We start from the raw sequence: 16,959 nt of genomic DNA, 5'->3' as shown, positions 1-16,959 counted from the left end.
TTTGAAAAGAATAAAAACTGTCAGTCAAAACAAAGTAATTTTGTTTTCAATGGGTTACAGCTTCTTTGGCTTTGACAAACTTGCTATTATAAAAGGTGATCTGGAGGTTTATGTATCTAATGTGTGCTTGGAATTCTCTTCAGTGTTCCTAAGATACTGTGGAGCATCTGATTGGCAATCCTGAAAAGACTATCTGAGAAGAATACTGTTTTATTAGATCTGGTCAGGCTAAAGTATATATACTTATGCCCAAGGAACTGTACTTTCAAAATTCAGTGTATAGTGTTTGCTTTGGGATTTTTTTTCCTTTCCAATACTGCTATTACTGCCTTGCTGCAGCCAGTGGTATGTGTTGGAATTAAGAATTCAGTTTAAGCTTTCAGATGTGGTAGTGTGCTAAATTAAGGTGCCAGTTATGAGCAAAGAGGTTAATGGTCTTACATAACACTGGTCTGGAGGTTTTTTGCCACTGCATAATCAAAAATAGCAATTAGGAGTTATTTTTTTGTCCTAGTTGTGTATTTTTCTGTGGGGATCAATTATCTGCAGCAACTGACTTTGTAATCAAAGCTGTTTTTCTGTTTTAAAAGCATCATAATTTAAAAGTTGAGAACAGTACTAAAAATCCAAGTTTACCACAAGCTGCTTACATTTGTCATTCAGTTAGTGGTCTCTTGGAAAGATGTAGATCATTCTTACTTTATCAGAACTGTCTAAGGAATGTAATTTCATCTCCTCTGCATTTATGGCTGTTGTAGTAATTCTTCATGGGTTCAGCTCCTTACAGTTTTTGTATGTCTGTGGTTAACCCCGTGGCTCCTCTTTACAGTTACTGGTTAAAACTCTTCAACTCTTGGCTGCACTTTGCTATTGCACTGTGTATTCTGAAACAGCCAGAACCATGGAGTGTCCTTACAGATGCATCTGAGATTATCTCTTGTGTTAGCCAGTACTTTCTTCTTTCTTCTGAGAGCACTTTGCCATTTGTCCTAAATGGGAGCTGACTGTGTCCATTAGATTTAGCTTGTATGTGTGTCTAATCTAATCCTAAATCTCCATTCACAGAGATGCTGGCAGTGTGTTTCTTCTTGTTGAGTTTTCCCTTAATGTCTAGTCCCACATTTTTCTCTAATTGTGGAACTCATAATGCATTTTAGCTTTGATTACCTGAGGAAGAAAAAATGTATGTGTTTGCCTCTGTGGCAGCATGGATTGCTTTACATGTGTGCACTGTTAAGTGCCAAGGGGAATGATTGCTGGTTTTGTGGTCTAGGGAAGACTCAGGATTTGCTTTGTAGACTCCATTCAGAAGTGTCCAATTAGTGTCCTGTTGGAAGGTGAAAAAAACCTAGAAGAACAGGGGGAAAGTTGTCCTCAAATTCTTGGTGTCTGATGTCTGTGAAAAAGAAGGATTTATGTAACTGAATGTGCTGCATTCTGTTCTTTGGCTTTCTCTCTGAGGTGCCAGTATGTTCTTGGAGGGCATTGCTGCTTTCACTTCCTGACAGCCCACCTGGGCTTAGTGCCTGCTGAGGCTCTGCTTCAGTACATGAGCTGAGGAGCTGTGAACCACATTCACTAGACTTGCCCTAATTTTTTAGCATACGATGATCTCTGCTTTTCAGTCTTGCCTTGATGAAATGTCTGCTTCCAGGGTAGTCAGTAGCCTGCATGTGCAGATAAGCTGAACTGGGACTTGAGCAGGGAAGCACTAAGCAGATCTGCAGCTGGGTGTGACAGCACAGAGTCACCTCCAAACATCACTGGCTGTGGCTCTCCCTATTTGCAATTAGAGATCCCATTAGAAGTCTGGTCTTCGAGCAGCAGTCTTATAAATTTTTCTAATATCTCTCTGCTGCTGATAGCAATGAGGAGACAAGACATAATATTAATGTGTAATAACACTGGGCTAGTAGCTGAGCAGAAGTCTCCCAAGGGAAGGATTCATAATCCTCTTAAAGGAGAGGAGAATCAGAGGCTTTGGAAGGTCACCTTTTGCGGGGTGAGAAAAAATCCACATGCAAAGCTCTGTTGCCTCTGTGATCAATTCCTCTCCCATTTTCATATTTCATCTCACAGCAGCAGGAAATAGATCTAGATGAATCCTGCAAGAGTCTTGACCCCTGTAAAACTCCCACTGCCTCAGGTTTGATTACCTGCCAGAAGACAGCTGTGTGTATATAGGTTGATAATCTTGTGTGACAGGGTTATGAAGTCTCACTGTACAGAAATACTGGTCTGTTCCCCATGAGACACTTTGATCTAAAGGGGACAGCCATGTGCTTCTGCCTAGCTGCTCTGCAGCTTAACTGTAGTTTTACCTTTGCCTTATTTTGTTTGTGTTGGAGAGTTGTGAGAAATTCAGATGTCTAAATGCAGTCCTAAATGACAGCTTTACTTATTTATTAATTAAATTTCCTTAATGTTTAAAAACCCTGTAATATATGTATTTGATGTTTAAAGTGCAGTACTTTCAATGTCAGTGACTGTCAGCAGCCAGAAATTTATTAACTTCTTGCTTGAAATTTATGATATTTTAGTGATGTGTTGGGACAGAGATGTAGCATTTGCTCATGAAGTTAGTGTTTTCTTTGAAAGACCTACTTCTTTTTGCAAGATTGTCCAAGTACAGTGGAAACCTGCTGCTTGTTCAAGCAGCAGCCACAACTTAATCTTTGGAGGAGTGAATTCTGCATGGCAGTGGTCCCAGACTGTTCTTCAAGTGTGCTGTCCGCCACATGGCAGCCAGATGGCAAGTAAAAACTGAATTTTCTGCATCTCTGAAGCAAAGCTGGCCCTTCCAGGTATCCACAATTTTATGAATGCAGTGTCCAGGGTATTATAAGCAGTGATGAGAGCTTGCTACAGCAGATGTTGATCATGAGGACGTGAGGCTAAAGTTAAGAAACATACCTTAGTGAAATTCTCCTGAGGAAACCCTACAATGTCCCTACCATTGAGGAGTTGCTGTGCACAGCCAAGGGTGATGTGTCAGCTCTTCAGCAGTTGAGGGTACATACACAGACACAGCTTTTTGGACCTGTGTTGGCACAAGAGCCCTTTCATGGCGAGATGGGACAAATGGCTTGTTCCAGCTTCATGTCATCTTCAGTGTTGTTGCAACTCCATTGCTTCACAGGAACTGCTGCAGTGGTTTCCTGCACAGAACCCTTTAGATGGATCAACTTTTCCTTCCTAAAAAGCTTCGTTGTGCAGAAGGGTTCAGCTTTCTGAAGTGACTTTCTTAATAGTTTAACCAAGGTAAAGAGAACCTTGGATGTAACCCAGGCAGCAGTTTCTAAGAATTCTTTGTTGTTCATGAATCGGTGTTGTTTGTATAATGTTGTTGTCACTGTTCCCCCTGGCTTTGCTCCCCAGTACTGCTTGTGCATGCTGCTGCTGTTTGTCATGCCCTATTTAATCACAACAGGCTGTTCCTCACTCTCCTCTATATATTTTAGCAGCTCTTTTGCTCTGAAAATAATGCTGGTATCAAATAAACTAAAGATTTATTTTTGAGGAAATAGGGTATTTTAAATATTAATGGTGTGTTGTGGAAGATGAAAACACGAAGAATTAGATTGCAGGTTTTTTAATGTACTGTTTAAATCTTCTGAACCAAAGTGGTTTTGTATAACTATTAGGTAGTTATACAAAATTGTATATTGTTGTGATTATATTATATATTGCTGTGATGTTTTATCTATGTTGAGAGAGAGAGCAGCTTTGCAGTTGCTTGGAGCTGGAGTTTTGCTGTGCCTTGGTTCCCCCTTTCTCCCATCTTTTGATGCTGGGAGGTTGTTGACCAGATATATTAGGGACCAACAAAACTGAAGGTGTTTTGGTTTATATATTGCTGCTTTTGTTTTCTTACCAGATTGGGTACTTAACATAGCTGTTTGCAGGGTTGCTGGTGCTGTTGTAAAGATGATGTCAGGAGAGGTGAAAAAGTTAAATGATGTTTCTGCTGCAAGTGACGACTCACATCTCTTTAAAGTCAGAGGATGAGACTGTTCTCTGAGCGTGTGTTTGCGGGGCGGCTGGAGCTGAATGGAATTGGCTCTGCTCCTCCTGTGCCTGCCCTTGTCCTGCTCGATGATTTTCCCCTTTTACTTTCGTTAGGCACTGGCAGTAAACCAGTTCAGGAAGCCACATTGGGGAAAACAACTTCTCTTTTTTTCCGGGTTAACTTGTTTGCCAGGCTGGTTTCTGAGCAGGATCAGTGAGTGCCAGTGCTAACTCAGAAGAGAGGCTGGGTTGGAAGAATGCTTACTGTGATTTACTTAAGCTGTCGTGGAACTATGAGATGGAGCCTGAGATGCATGTTAAGGGACAAAGGGTAAGATTTGCCACTTAGCAGTTTTTTCAGTTTTGTGTCTTCATGGATTGATGTGATGACATCTACCCGAAAAAAAAAAAAAAAAAAAAAGCTTCTAAGTAGCTTTGAGACTTATTTTTTGCCTTCTAGAACAGACACAACAGAAACTATAGAAAGCTGGTTTCCTGAGGCTGTTTCATTAATGTGCCTCCTGCCCTATACTGGAAGTCAAGTCTTTATGGTTATTCAGTCTTTTGTGCCTTGTTTTCAATGAGAAGGCCTTTACAATGGTGTATCTCTGTTGCAGGTAGGTACCTGTCACCAGCTGAAAGCAGATAACCAGGTATTTCCCAGTAGGTTCCCGGGCAGCATTTAAAAAAGGAGTTATCTTCAGTTGGTTTTGTGTCAAGCAGTATTTGAGTAATTTGGGAAAACTTTCAGTCTGTTTCTCTCATAGTTGTTTCTAGAGTGTGCTAGCATGGCATCATTGCTTAGTGCTTATTCTGGTTGTCAGTATTTCTGTTTGCATTTCCATGTTCAAATAAAAATTCAGCTGCAATTTGAAGAGTTGCCAAAACTGCAGATAGGCTCCCCTGTTCACTTTTTGAATGTCACAGTCTTCAAATTAGTGAGAATCTGCACATCACGTAGGCTTGTGCTTCCTGAATAGAAGATCACCAAGATAGTGGTTATGCAATTTCTGGGAGAGTTTTGTTTCAGAACTTGGCCCAAAGCTGTTCATTCGCATTAGTGACTTGGTTAGTCATGTTTTTACGTTTTATTTCAGCATGCAGAATGCAAAAATGACATATAATTTTGGACAAGCAACAGCTCGAGGGAGCTCAGTAGCCATGCCTTAGTTGTAGGTTAGACATCAGTGTGACCTCATTTTGTCTCGTTGAAGAGACCCTCCACAGCTGCAGGCAGCAGCAGTCAAGTCCCCTATGTGTTCGGTTTGGTCAGTGATCCTGTTCTGCAGCAGCCGTGAAAGGAGGTGAGCTGGGAATGCAGGCATTGGCTTTAGGCACAAGGATAACCATCAGCAATTCAGGCACCTTGTGCTGATACAACTGTTTGTACAGCTGCACAATAGATTGGGGATCTGACCTGAGTTGAAAAGTAATCCTTAAAAAAAACAAAATAAAGTGCTGGTTTTATTTTTAACTGTGATCAGTCCCCTAGTTTGATTCATGGTGAGGCTGCAAACAGTTGTACCAGTGCAGCAGGGTTGAGCGGGAAGGTGCTATTACTGCTATTCCAGATGTCAAAGGATTGCTTGTGCAACCATGGTCTGGAGAAATAACTGAAGGATGAGTTTAGACAATGATTTGGCTCAATCAGTGCCAGAAGGAATCTCAGCACAATGTTGGGTGGTTTTTTAAAGCCAGGCGTTTGGATGGTATTGCTTCTGTTGTGGAGGATCACTTTATAGAGCAACCATGACAAGCAAGCTTTTTTCGACCCCAAAACTGCTGTTTTACTATCCTAAAGAGAATGTGGTAGATCAATAAAGCATCAATGTGCACTTTCTTCTTGTGCAGACCAAATTTCTGATATATGTGTTTTCACTGTCATTTCCCTATCAGAGAGCTGGAGGTCTAGGTGTTCCCACCTGGGTTTTCTTCCTTAATTCACTGGTTTTCACATTCTGAAAGAAAATTTAAATTGAAGATAAAAGTCAAGAAAAACAAATAGATTTTATAGTTTGGGTTTTTTTGCGCTTTTGTGCTTTCCCTTCCCTTATTTTTTATAAGATTGTGGAGGGCAAAAAGCCAGAAAACACACGTTCATTCTCTTTTTTTGGTTGCCTACATAAGGTCTGAAGCTGTGTGTGCCCTTGCTTTAGTTGGGGGGGCTGACTGTTTTTCCTCTTGCAGAATCCTCACTTTGGCACCTGTGCTTTGGTTTCTCTCTGTGACAAGTGTAAGGTGCAGCACATTGATTGTTCCTTTCCGTTCATGTCAGCTGCCCTCTGAAGCCTGAAAAAACTCCTCTTACTGCTGCACAGGTACTTCTTTTTCTGGGATTTTGGTGCTTTTGCTGGAAGCTTCCTGTTGTTTTCTCTCTACCTAAGCTGGAAGGATCTAGTCCCATCTTTCCACCTGCTTTCCAGGTGTCTGAATTAGCTAGGAGTCTGAGGGATACAAGGCCGAGGTGCACAACCATTTCTCCTTGTCCAGTCTCTGTGGAGGTGTGAGTGGGAGCTCAGGCTCCAGAGATAGTTGCACATGTGGGTGACAACACCACCTTTCAGCTCAGAGGCCAGCAGTTACTCTGTAGGAGATTAGGCCAAATGGTTTTCCTTGGTGCCTTCAAGGTCTCCTGGGGCATTTTTAGCCTGGAGAAGATGAGGTGAGAGCTCTAGGAGGTGCCTATTGTTCTCTTCACCCCTGTTGCAACACAAACCTGAGACCTGCTTGTCTGACTGCAGTTGATTCTCCTCAGTTTGGTGGGGCAGCTCCCCAGTGCTGAGCAGCCCTTCCCTGTGCCATCCATCTGCCCATGCTCTGCCCACGCTCCCACAAAAATCTCACCTCCCTCTTCCTGCCAGCAGTGCTCACTGTGCAATGCATTTGTCCTCTGGTTCAGCACAGCCATCACCAGCTCTGACTCATTCTCTTGCTGTCAGCAACTGTGGTTCGTTTACCTGCTCATCCATCCTGCCTTCTGATGCTGTAGAGATTATAGAATTTGTTACCCACAGCTGACATGAAAGTGCAGTTTCTGAATGGACTCCTCATTCTGAAGTCAGTATAGTCATTCCATCATCTTCCTGCTGGGGAGGCATTTGGGTGGTTACCTGGATGACTCTGCAGGTCTTTCTTAGGACTATAGCTGCCTTATTTTAACCTCACTGTCAGGATGAGGCCAAGGTCTGTGACTAAAGAGTAGATATACTTTATTTTAGATGAAAATTTTAAGCATAAGATTTTTTGAGACAGGAGGTAAAATTGTTCCCTCTGCTTACTCAGTCCATAAGTTGAGTTACAAATTCTTTCTGAGTTAGTGTTTGAGCCAGGCTTCTTCAGTGGAAATGGCATGAATCTTTTTCCTTTCCTCCCCATCATGCTATGAATGCAAGGACAATTTTCTGCCTGTTGATGAGTTTTTGGGCCTCTGCACTAATGTAAATTTTAAAAAAAATGTCTTTTCTTGATGGGTTAGGTTAATTCATTGTTGCTTTTGACTGTTGCAAGTATGTTCCTTTCTAACTGTCCCTGACCAGTGGATTGGAAGGCTGTGCTGAACAGCATCTTTTGTACTGGAATAATTTAAAAATAACCTGTGGAGACTTCTTCCTCTTTGTAAATGATGCGAAGCCAGAAATTAGCTCACAGAAAGCTGAGCAATGAGGCCTCACAAGCATTGATCTTCCATAAGCTCTTCTCTAGAAAGCATGTGTCATAATCTCGTCTCTCGCATAAAATGCAAAGCTGATATTAGATGACCCTGCTCTCTTAGGCACAGGCTTGGAAAAAAGTCTTCTGGGCTGCTGCTGATAAAGCAACCTTTTGTTGTACATATTCTATCAGGTCTTGCTGCTGTGGAAACCCTCAGGCTTGGGCTGCAGCCAGTGCTTTGGAACAGAGAAGGAAGGTGCCCTTTTCTACCAAGGCAGGGTGTATTTGTGGCAAAGTGCAGCAGGAGCATTCAGCAGCTCAGTTCCCTCTTGCTCATCGTCCCCTCCTACTGGAGAGGAAAGAGTGGTGATGGCCAGGCCAGGGCTGGCCGTTGCAGCCTTTACAGTGGCACTGGTAGTAGTGACAAAGACTGTCAGGTCCCCAGACGGCCTATGCCATCCTGCCAATGTGCTGCATTTCTCCAGAGGAAGAGGAAGCCTGAAGAAAAGAACAGCAGGGGAATTAAATCATATCATCCCTGTTACATGCAGTTCTCCACTGCTCCCCACCATGATCTTATCACAGTGCCAGCTTGTCCAGCATCAGACCAGACAGGAGTACAAGCTGAAGAGGCCATCTGGGCCCCAGCTTGGGTTACTCCCATGTATAGACAGCTGCATGACAAATGTTCACAAAATGTAGAAGTATACCTGTCCATATGTTGCTGAATGGGGCAGATCTTCCCTGGTCATGGCTGTGTGCTGAGTTGGCTTAAAAAAAAAAAAAAAAAAAGCAGAGAGAGAGGCTACCACTGTAATGTGCCAGTGTGAGAAAATGGGTATTGTCTGTGGTCTGGCTCTGAATCCCTAACGAGGACTCCAAGTACCTCATCCCTCCCGGAAAGCACGCCATGCTTTATACGTAGGTGACAGCAGAAGGGCCCTTCCAATTCTTGCTAATCTAGCCTTTAAGAAAAAAAAAAAAAAAAAAAAAAAAAAAAAAAGCCTTGTTTAACCCCAGATCTAAGCACTGGTTTTGGTTAGGGGTTTCAGCATTCCAGCCAGACTTAAAAGTACATGGCTCAGCCTCTCTTTCTTCAGAGAGAGCTGAAAAGGCTTGGCTTCCGCTCCTTTCTTAGGAAAAGAAGAGGAGAAAATTCTTGGTCTTGCAGGCTGCTGGCAGAAGTGCTGAAGCTTTGTGATCAGTGTGATAGAAGTATGGCACAAATAGTCTGTCACAGTTTAACCTCAGCTAGCAACTCGGCCCCACACAGCCACTCACTCCCTCCCTGGTGGGATGAGGGAGAGAATTGCAAGGGTAAAAGTGACAAAACTTGTGGGTTGGGATAAAGACAGTTTAACGGGTGAAGTAAAAACTGCATGCGCAAGCAAAGTAAAACCAGGAGCTCATACCCCACTTCCCATGGGCAGGCAAGTGTTCAGCCATCCCCAGGACTCCATCACAGTAACGGTGACTTGGAAAGACAAACACCATCACTCTGAACATCCCCCCTTCCTTCTTCTTTCACCAGCTCTGTATGCTAAGCTTGACACCATATGGTCTGGGATATCCCTGGGGCAGGTTGAGGTGTTGCCTCCCAGCTTCTTGTGCACCCACAGCCTCCTCACTGGGGGAGCAGTCAGAAGCAGAAAACCCCTTGATTCAGTTACACCCACTCACCAGTAACAAAAACATCTCTATCATCGACGTTGTTTTCAGCACAAATCCAAACCACAGCCCCATACAAGTTACAGGGAAGAAAATTAAGTCTTCCAGCTGAAACTAGCACAATCTTCCTTCAGATCTTTAAAAGCCAGAAACATAGGATGTATCTAAGCAGTTTTACTATAAACTTAATTTTATTTCCCTTTCTCTAGGTTCAGACAAGCTGTCTTAAGTAGATCAAGCTCTTTCCTTGTGAGCAGTCAGCAGTTAGTGCATATGTGCCCTGTTGATGAGGAAGAAAGAGGATTGGTGAAGGAAGCTCACCTCATGGCATAGGGTGGAGCATGCCTGGTAGTGGCTATTGTCCTTTCCTAGCCCTTGTTCACTGCAGTTCCTCCCCAAGCCTCACTGTTGCCATTCTCTTCAGCTGGCATTCTTGAGCAGCTTTTCCTAAGACTTCTGTTCCACTTTGGATGTGTGTATATGGATTGTATTCTATTTCCTGGCCTCAATCTGACAAGCCACACTTGTCATGGCAAGAGCAGCCTGTCCGAAAAGGAGTGTTTGGTAGTAGTTCAAGTGTCAGACAAGATGCATGAGGAGGCTCAGGATTTAAAGCTATGTGCTTAGGCAAGCTAAGAAAGTTGGTAGCTTCCTGGATATCATTAACGCCAAATGTTTCTAGTTACATCCTAAATGTTGCTGCAGGTTCTTGGAGAGTTGTGTTCTCTGCCTGTCCCAGGGCTCATCTCCATGTACTGCTGACTAGACAGACATGTCTCAAATCTGTGGGGATCAGCTTTTGTGCTGGGAAGCTGATCTCATAGCACAGTGGGAAACACATTTTTGTTTTTTAACTTTCTCAGGCTGGGTTTTCTTCTCATACCTCATGCAATCCAGCATGACTAGAAACAGCCCTGCTTTTCAGCACAGATGCTTCTGCTTTTCTTTGCTAATGAGTCTAGCTCACCAGGAGCCAATTGACCAAATGCTGTGGTCCTCTTGTTTGCTATACTGATATTTTCTATTCTTGTGCTTTGCTCCTGAGTGCTCTGGGGTTGTTCAAGGAAAGTCCAGCTCGTTGTCATCATGACAGGTAGGTCTGTATTTATCCCTTGCCTGTGGCCCATCTCCAGAGTTGTCAGTGGCCATCTGCCTTGGCCCTGGGCACGGCAGGGCCTGGGGGCTGGAGTTGGAGGAGAGGTAATGCTGGAAACACAGACGTGCAAACTGCTGAGGGCAGTCAGTGTTCTTGCTGTGTGATACGTCACAATTTAAAGCATTTGTTCTCCTTTTTATTTAGGGAAGTAGCTTTACCAGTGAGCCATGAAGTGTTGTCAGTGTTCCCATATAAGATGGCTTATAGAGAGTACGGACCTCAGCATCGTGGTGTGCTCAGCAGTAATTCTCACACCCATGCCACTGCAGCTCCTTGCACTCACTTCTCTTGTGGGGCTCCAAGGCTAATTTTTCTGTCTCCTTTAAGTTACATCCTCAGAGGAGACGTTGCTGTTCTTGTTCTCTGGTGCTGTGTAGTGGCAGGAGCATCTCCTTGGGGTTCAGTAAGAGGTCTCTGGCTGGGTCTTCCAAGAACACAGCACTGTTTCTATGAAGGAATATATTCCTTGCTGGAGGGTGATGTTTGGTTTTGGGGACAGAGTTTACTCCACTTAATGGGTTAGGAAGAGCAGAGTTATCTTGGATGTCTTACTGAATTTTATATGGAAATATGCGTTACTACAAGAAAAAACATCTTATTGCCAGGAAGTGTTTGAACAGTGAGGTATGCAGATCAGACTTGGAGCAGATACACTGACAAAGAGATGTCTAGACCTAAATATTGTAGAGCAAATTCTGTTCCAGTGCATGAGTCTGTTACTGGGGAGGATAATGAAATATGGGGTGTAGTATGTCTGTGTAGTCACAGATAACTCTGGTCTTGAACCCCACCCCCGACATTTCCTGAATCCAGCTCAGTGGGCACTTTGTCTTGTTAGGGAGAGATCATTCTGTTGGAAGGGTGGAAGGAGTTGCTAAACAGGCTCGGGTGTTTCACTGCTGCTTGAGCTGCAGTGGTGGTGGTGGAGGATAGCAAAGGATCTGCTTAAATGAACTGGTCTCCCTCAAGCTGTTTCTTGGACTGTGCACTGTGTTTTGCAGTTTAATTGGAAGGACTTGGAATTTTATAAGCCAGCTAAAATAGTTGAACTCATGCCTTTGTTTAACAGAGAAAGGATGAGTAATATTTAGGACTTCAAATAGTTTTCTGCTTTATATTAGTTAGAAACTGCTGGGATTCTTCTTGCTTTGTTTATGGGTAGTGTCCATGTTTAGTAATAACCCTTTACTTTGAGTTAGTTTGATGAAAAACACTGAGCTGTATTTAAGCTATAAAGTGGCTCTTTCTCAAGCCCTGTGGAAATCCTCTTTACAAATGTTGCCTCTGAAATGCTGCTTGCCACGAAATATTTTTTTCTCACATTCACTTGAACATGGGAAAATACTGCCTGTATCACTGTTTCTCTAAAGTGCGTGGATGCATGTGTGGAGCAGTTGTATCTGGCTTTGGGCTCTGTCCCCACCTGATGCCCAGCTCCTTCTCTTATGTCACAGAATGTTTTGGTTTGTCCCTTCCTCCCAGGGAGCCTGCACGCCCACAGTTTGTCATGTTGGGGTTTCTTGGGGGTGCTGGGGTACTTGGCAGTGAGCCCAGATCACTTGGTGGCCACAGCCATTTCCCAGTAAGTCCATGGATGACTGCAGTCCTGAGAATCATGTGCATGTCTCCTGAGTGTGATAACAACTGTCACACAAACAGATCTTGTATTTCTCTTGTCCTATGAAGCTTAAACTACAGGAAAGTGTGAAGTTAAGTTTGTCCTCTGTATTGTTTGGAATAGCTGAAAGGTCTACTTTAGTCACTGGCAAAATAAAAGAAATCGATTCCAAGACAGAGCTGCAACAGGAAGGGGAGACTTCAGTCTGTGGAACATTAGTCTGAAATCTGTGAAGTGCTGACCTCTTGGCCATGGTGGTACCTCGCTTGTTCTTGGATATTAACTGTGTTAAACCCAACTAAAACATCTGTGAGCATCTGCTGCTGAAATTTCTTCTTGTTGATAAAGCAAATAAGAGGGAGGAGAGAAATCCCCAGCATGTTTTTGTTTGTGATCCAGCTTAGTCTCTGAGTGAGTTTGGGAGACAGACTTTGAGGGATGCCTTGAACAGACTTTGATATGACTTGCTACAGAGAGGGACCATCTGTGTTGTGGGGTTTTTTCCCCCTCCTATTTCCTGGCCCTTGCCTTAAAAGCCAGCTGAATATTCACATTATTCCGTTGCACTGAATGTGGCGGTGTGGTCATGTAACCACAAAAGGAAATGTTTTCCGTGGGATCTGTGAGATGATTCAACTGAAATGTACGTACATATGTACACTCATAGTATCCCAAAATCTTCAGAGGAGGTGAGCAGGAACGAGCAGACAAGGAGAGAGAAGCCTGGTCCTGTTGGTGGGGAATTTGGGTTAGATTGGGTTAGACATGTTAGGAAGTGTCACCCCTCCTTCTGAATCTCTTGAGCTTGGTCTCTGACATGGCTGAATTGGAGCTGGGGAGATAAGCTTGTGTTCATCCAGAATTCCCTGGCCTGTGTTGTGTAGCCGCAGAGACATCCCGTGGCCAGAGGAGGAACAGCCTGAGTCATGGCCCTTGCTCAGGCCTCCGGGATCCCTCAGTTCTTAAATTACCATTGGCTGTCGCTCTGCAAAGAGACTGGAAATTCGATGCATTCAGAAACTCTAGTTACCACTTGGTTCTTGTACCAACGTTTGGATAACTCAACGTTGTGAGGAAATCCTGTGACATTTTCTCCAGCAGCCTCAGGGGCAGCTGTGATCTAAATTGGAAAGGGAAAGTCATCTGGAGAGAATTTGGGCAGCTTTGCTTTTCTGTCATCCTGTGGCTATACTAGGCACTCTGCAAACATTAAAAGAGCATCTGTTTCCCTGAAGCAGTTGTAATCTCATTTGGATTTAGTGGTGTATCTTGCTTACCTCTAGAGATTAGGGCCTTGTTGTGCATATAGGTGCTGTGAAAACATTAGAAAATCGTCCTGAAAGACTGAGGTAACTAAAGGGGAGAACCTGAGCAGAATCCATTCATTTCTAGCACACAGTCACAGAATGACTGTCTTACTCTGCATCTTTCATGTCAGTGTCTGAAGAGAAGTGAGCACTAAAGGAGGAAACAGTGTGACAGTAGCAGGTGAACAGGAATTATTTAGTCATTTAGATGTTGAAAATGCAGAGGCATGAGGAGGGGAATTCAGGTTCTGGAAATGTTTGTACTGCTTGCATCAGTCACCATTACTAATAGGCAGGTGTGGGCTATAGCTCACAGTTGCTCCATTGCCTTACTAATAAAATGAACAGGAAAGGAATATTTTCTAAAGATGGGAGGCTCAAAATAGCCATAATCCTCCTTTCCCTGTCTTCTGTCAATCCTGTTGGAGGAGTCCTGGATGGGACTGCCTCCAAATTAGTGTGTGTTTACCTGTGGGATTAAAGAGGTGGTGAGGAGCATGCTGGAACAAGCAGGATGTAAACAGAAAGCAGAGGAGGATATTGATATAAATAAACCCCATCAACTTCTCCAAGCAAACAAGGAATGAGCGTAAGTGGCCCTTTACTAACAGGGATCTCTTTTGCTTTGCCAGATCACTGCGAGGAATCAAATTGCCAGGATCTCCCCTCTGTGGCTGCCTGCCCGCTGCTGAGCCGCCCCTCCCAGCCCATGCAGCTCTCCCCCATGCTCCAAGAGTGCACCGGGTGCCCAACGCAATGTGTGTTTGTCAAACCATGGAAGTGGGCAAGTATGGCAAGAATGCCACTCAAACCGGAGACCGGGGGGTCCTGCTGGAGCCGTTCATTCACCAGGTGGGTGGGCACAGCAGCATGATGCGCTACGATGACCACACCGTCTGCAAGCCCCTCATCACCCGGGAGCAGCGCTTCTACGAGTCCCTGCCCCCAGAAATGAAGGAGTTCACACCTGAGTACAAAGGTGAGGTCTCTTGGCATTCCAGAATGCAGTTACAGCCTTCAAGAACATGCCCTTCCATTTTCCTGCAGCTTCTGCTGCTGTCTTTTGGTGTCATTTTGCTTTTTTTAAACTCTCTTTTGTGGGCTGGCAATTTCATAGCAGCGCTTGGAAAGGAGGAAGGGGGTTTTTCTCGTAGGCACTCTGAGTTGAATATGCTCCTTTTTCTAGACAGAGAATATGCATTGTGACAGTGGTAGTCCAAAGTTTAAGGTTATGGATGTGTAACTGAAGCAGTTTTATTACCAAGTTCTTGTCAATTACAGCCTTGACCTTGAGCTAATGAAGCCAGATCATATACTGAGCATTTGCACATTCCAGTTCCATAATTTATTGCTTCCTCATCCCATCTCTTTTATGGACCCAGAGCAGCAAGCTGCTGAAGCAGGAAGTACGGCTTTCCCAGTGCTGAGGTGCAATCTTGTCCCCAGCTGCTTTGAAGGAGTGGAATTTTCCAGTGCCTGTGTCATTGTGGGAGGTTGGCAGCTCAGCTGTGTCTTTGACAATCTCAATAGGCTTCCAGCCCTGTGTGTTTGTGTTCAGGATGGTGATGTGGTCAGGTAGCCTTCTGAGGGGCTCAGTGTTCCTGTTCCCCCTGCTGCTTTGTTTCCATGTGGCATTGGGAAGGTGGTGCTTTACAGGCAGCCGGGACCACCATCTGTTCAGGGTCTTGCCTTTGCATCTGGCTACAGCCTGACTGTCTCAAAGCAGTGTCAGCTTCCCTCCTGGTGTCTGCACACAGGTGGTCGTGAGTGAGGAGTGCAGTCTGCAACAGATGGGTCCTGTCTTAGCCTCCAGCTGCTCTAGGGGCACACAGCGCTCTTCTGTCCCATCAGAAATCCCACTGAAGCCTATGTAGTTCCTAGAGCCCACAGGATGTGGGTTTTTCCTGGGGAGGTGTTTTTAAAGCCAATGAAGCTGATAGGTCCAGATGGACTCTTGTCTTCTTGAGGTCATGTACTTCCTGGAACCCTAATGGTATGGGGATGTGCATGTCCATCGTAGTGAGATTTCATCCTGTGCAGTTTCGTGATAGTCCTCTAAATCTTTCCTACTGATCTAGGGAAGAGGAACACTGGGTATGATGTTTTCTATCTGAGCACTTGGATCTTACTGTAAGACTTCACAGAGATATCTTGAGCACATCCAGGCAGCACTTGGAGTAGCATTTATGTAGTGATATTCTGGAGTCCTCATCTGCTCTGGAGTTGTGTTTGAGCCACCTGAGCCTTGTTAACATTGTCCTGTGCAGATAAGGAGAAAGGAAGGACAGGAACAGGATGGTCTGCATCAGCTGAGCAGGGGAGGGTTTTCTCACATTTGTGATGAATCATTTGGTTCAGTGCATCTGTCATTTGAGACTCCTGGCAGCTAGTCAATACTAGTGACAAGCTAATGAAACATTTTGTCATTGCACATCAGGAGATGGGCTGATGGCCTCATTATCAGGGCTGGGGCAGTCCCAGAAATGAAGATGTCAGCCCTAACTGGAAGTGTCAACAGTCCTGCTCTTTGGCTGGCCAGATGTATTCCGAGTCTGTGCTGTGGAACTTCCCTTGGACTGTGGTGCTTTCCAGGAGCCTTCAGAAGGCAAAACTGGACAGGACACACATGGTCCTGCTTTCCTGTCCTTGGCAGAGGTAGTTATGCTTTCAGGGCCCCCTGTTTTTATTGCTAGCAAGCCCTGGACCCTTGCACGTCCCTTTTTTGTGATACTGGCGGATTTATGATAAGAATCACAGGTGTCACCTCAGCCTATAGACTCTGTACTTCATTGCTCTGATGTTGGGAGGCTCCTTCAGCAGAGAAAGCACAGTTCTGCTTGGCCAGTGATGTCCCTGTCAACAGCAGGAATGCTTCTGCAGGACATAGGTACTTATCCAAACAAATGAGGTATTTCACATGCTTTGTTCCCCTCAGCATCTTGGCAGACTGTTCTTGACTCTCTCCAGTTTGACGATGTTTGCTGCAAGACTGAAGGAAGGAAATAAATCACACCCTCAGCCTACCAGCTGCACTTTTGTCCTTATTTCCTGCAGTGGCAGAGCTTCCTCCTCTTTCATTGCTCTCGGTTTGCTTTGCTTCTCTGTGAACTACATTTTCCTCTCTCCTGCAGAGCATTTCGTTGATGATTGTGTATTCCCTCTTCTGGGAGACTTGACCTGTTACTTCTCCCTGGCAGGTGTGGTATCTGTCTGTTTTGAGGGAGACAGTGATGGCTACATTAACCTGGTGGCCTATCCCTATGTGGAGAATGAGGCTCTGGAGCAGGATGATCTCCCAGAGAGGGACCAGCCACGGCGCAAGCACTCACGCCGGAGCCTGCACAGGTCAAGCAGCGGCACTGAGCACAAGGAGGAGAAGCCTGGCCTGGCCAGTGACAGCACTGAAAGGTAAAACTTGGAGGGCCCAATGACAACATGAATAACGGGCGATCTTACTCCTTTGGTTGAGGATGTTTTGCAATTCCTTAGGGTGGCCAGGCTGTTGTGCATTTGCTAGCCCAGCACATTTTGGCATTGCAGACTGTGTCACA

At 44.6% G+C, this 16,959-nt stretch overlaps 1 protein-coding gene across 11 annotated transcripts in view; it reads left to right on the top strand.

Annotated features, from left to right (window-relative positions):
- IP6K1 (inositol hexakisphosphate kinase 1) overlaps positions 1 to 16,959 on the top strand; it is a 37,204-nt gene that overhangs the window by 14,770 nt on the left and 5,475 nt on the right. For all 11 annotated transcript variants that reach the window (XM_066327034.1, XM_066327038.1, XM_066327027.1 and 8 more), the window contains 2 exons: positions 14,041 to 14,387; positions 16,606 to 16,816. In XM_066327034.1, the coding sequence (XP_066183131.1) occupies positions 14,165 to 14,387; positions 16,606 to 16,816 (434 nt within the window). In that variant the 5' untranslated portion in view covers positions 14,041 to 14,164. The remainder of the gene's footprint in view (positions 1 to 14,040; positions 14,388 to 16,605; positions 16,817 to 16,959) is intronic.

This window comes from Sylvia atricapilla, chromosome 11, assembly GCF_009819655.1.
Source record: "Sylvia atricapilla isolate bSylAtr1 chromosome 11, bSylAtr1.pri, whole genome shotgun sequence".
In the NCBI taxonomy this organism is placed as follows: domain Eukaryota; kingdom Metazoa; phylum Chordata; class Aves; order Passeriformes; family Sylviidae; genus Sylvia; species Sylvia atricapilla.
This window is presented reverse-complemented; position numbering and strand designations above follow the sequence as displayed.